Here is a 3,142-nt window from a genome sequence, read left to right on the forward strand (position 1 = left end):
TCTTTGTGCGTCTGGTTCCCATCAGAGGCAGCAGTAGCGTCTCTTCAGCTCCCTTGGTGTGTTCTCAAAAGTTCCTCTTCTCTGTATGCATGTCCCAGGCAAGAGTAAAATTAAACCGCTTCATCTACTGTCTAGGTGTCCTTGCACTTCCCTCAGCTAAAGAGGAGGGGTGGAGGGGTGACAGACATTCATATAGAACCTGCCTGTGAAGAAGTCAGCATTTCAAATTTTTATATTCTTTCTTCTCTTGAGGAAGGGTCTCATGTATCCCAGGCTAGCCTTGAACTCAAAGATAACCTCTTGCCTCCATTCGAGGAAGCTGTATTTAAAGGAGACCTAACTCCTCCGTTTGGCCAATCACCAGCCTCTGGAAGGTCTCCTCCCTCTTTTGGGCTCCCTCCCGCAACTCTTCCAGTTCCAGCTGACGCCTGGACGTGAACGACAGGTGCCTGGTTATTGGTTTATCTTACAATCCGGGAACTCACGTTTTGAAATATGGACACACAGTCACTTAACTACTAACCTCCACCCCTACGTTGAGACGCGACCGTGGTACAAGGACATTTTTATTTAACAAACAGATGAGAAATGTAAAAATTTGAGTGTTGACGTTTTATTTTGTGTTTTCGGTACAGTTTGGTGGGGATGGGGGGAGGCGACAAAGTCAGAGGTCCAGTAAAAAGCCAGTTAAATTCGGCTACTGTCAACAACCCAAAACTTCCAACAGAAAAAAATCAAAGCAAGCTGGTGAAGATTATGAGATAATCTTGGGCACTTTCCTAACACTAAACACAAACCAAGACGTGGCCGCCACTCGTGCACGCGTCCACGGAGTTCGACAGCTGCAAAGTCGCGGTTAAACACCAGCACGCTGCCGCTAAAGGGCTAGAGCCTTCCCGCCTAGGTTTGTCCAGCCAGCCGCCGGCGGTTTGGAATCCTCGCCCACCTCCACGTACTTTAATGAGAACGTTAATTACCCAATTACCGAGTTTCACAAGCCTGCGCTACGAAATGCTTTGTTACCTATTTTAGTAAGTCCGGAACACAGATGTGTGAAAGGTGATTGGTGTTTTGTTTTCAAGGAAGCTCGAATGTTGGTTAAACTACCTTTGTGGAAAATAGAGACTAAGTAGATTTCCAGGATTTAAGGAGTGGATACTCTGTAGCAAAACAGCTCGTATTCGAGCTTGAAAAACTGAACTGTGAGGCCAAACGAACTTCCCCACCTCGCACACCCAGCGACCATGGCGCTCCCACCGCCCGCACCTACACTACACACTAGGAAACTCAGGGCCTTCCAGGGCAGTTCATCCGCAACACCCTTGCTATTTTTACCCTTGGCCTGGGCTTTCTAGACTCCTAGGTCCGCATGGGTTTAGAGCAAGTGAGCCTGTGCGCTCAGGTCGGGGACAAGGAAAGAAGGTCCCTTTGGGTCAACGCTGTTGGGGATCAGTCCCTAGGCCTGGGAACTGGCGGATCCCAGGACACCGAGGTCGTGGGCATCCTTTCGCTGCACCAAGGGCAACCCGACTGTGCCGCACCGCTGACTACCATCCTCCTGGACGCGCGATACCAGAGCTACAAGGAGATACGCGGATTATCCCTGTCTGGGTGAATTTAAGGTAAGGATGTGATGGCTTCTGACTCTAAAAAGGTGGGATACATCTAGAACCCCAAGCAACTGTGTCCCTCCTTGGAACACCAACACTCGCTGGATCACTTTAATTGCCGGGAATGGGGCCAGGAAGGAAGGCGCCCTACAGTCTGTCGTCTAGGCGAGAAGTCTGGAAATGTCCTCCTTATTGGGGCCAGCTCTCCTTAGATCCAGGACGCGAGAGCGCGGGAAGATTGGCTGAGGTCGCGCCCCGCCCCGGACCCAGTCAGCCCTCACTTGGAGAACTGAGCTTGCACCGCTGCCAGGCCCAGGCCAGTAGGGACCAGATGCGGGAATTTGCACACCGCACACGAGCAGAGGCCCGAGCCACCTGCGCCACCAGCGGGAAGAGCGAACTGGCTGCACGGTTGCTCGTCGAGCGCTAGTGACAGGTACTTGGTGGGGCGCAGTGTTTCGGGGGGCCCTACAGCGCCGGGGGTCAGCAGCACAGAGCCGGGCGCGGCGGCCAGCAGGGGCAGGCCGGCCAGGAGTAGGCGCGGGGCTGTGGGTCCCGCACCCTCGCCGAGCGCGCGGCGCAGCTCCTGCAGCGAGCTGCCCAGCAGCAGAATGTAGTTGCGGGCGAGCAGCAGGGTAGCGATCTTGGAGAGCTTGCGGCCCGGTGCTCCCTGGCAGTGCGCCGCCGAGTAGGGCAGGATGACTTCGCGCAGTGCATCCATGGCCAAGTTCAGATCCTGCATGCGCTTTCGCTCGCGGCTGTTGATCTTGCGCCGCAGCTGTTGCTGCTGCTGTTCCTCTTTGGCGTCGGCCCGGGCACCCCGGGACTCCGGCGCCGTTCCCAGCGGCTCGGCGAGCGGTGCTTCTAGCTTCTCGCGCGCAGCCTTGGGGAGAAGGGCCGCAGTGGAAGAGGAGGAGGATGTGGAGGAGGAGGACGACGAAATGGGTGGCTGTCTGTAACCCACCAGCTCGTATAGCGAGGTCCCGAGCTGCACGTCTCCTGGCCGCTGTGGCCGCAGCATGGTCGCGGGAGCCGCGTTCACGCGCGCCTGAGAAATCGCATAGTACATCTGGGGTGGGGGCGGTGGGGGCGACCGAGGGCGCCCTTCACTAACGCCCGGGGGGTGGACCGGCCGGCAGATCGCCCTCCCCGCGGATCTGCGCGCAGGCGGACGATGGAGAGGCGCACTCCGCGCCTGACACCTTTAAACCCGGCTTGGGAACCTGAGAGGACCGCGGTTGGTGGTGCAGCCAATGGAGGAGCGAGGCTGGACACAGGCGAGCGTTTATTGGCTGCCTGTGCCGAGGTGCAGCCAGAGTCTCTGGAGATGGTTATCTTGGGCGCCTGCGCGAGTGTCATAGCACCCGCCCCGGTAGAAGAGGGGCGCTTTAGAGCAAAATACCCACCATTTTTGCATAGTTCTAGTTCCTCTGACCTGGTTAAGATGGCTATTGGCTCTTTCCCTCTTCTCTCTAGTTCGACTACACCTTTACACACGTCTTTATAAAATGTGGTCCGCCTGCTATACCAGC

At 56.2% G+C, this 3,142-nt stretch overlaps 1 protein-coding gene across 1 annotated transcript; it reads right to left on the reverse strand.

The window, feature by feature from the left end:
* Positions 1–597: 597 nt before the first annotated feature.
* On the reverse strand, positions 598–2,792 carry Olig1 (oligodendrocyte transcription factor 1). Its single transcript, XM_048422874.3, has one exon. It carries the CDS (start codon positions 2,677–2,679, stop codon positions 1,888–1,890), a length of 792 nt encoding a protein of 263 aa, XP_048278831.1. The 5' UTR covers positions 2,680–2,792; the 3' UTR covers positions 598–1,887.
* Positions 2,793–3,142: the final 350 nt, after the last annotated feature.

The sequence above is a fragment of the Myodes glareolus genome, chromosome 2, assembly GCF_982192425.1.
Source record: "Myodes glareolus chromosome 2, mMyoGla1.1, whole genome shotgun sequence".
Lineage (NCBI taxonomy): Eukaryota > Metazoa > Chordata > Mammalia > Rodentia > Cricetidae > Myodes > Myodes glareolus.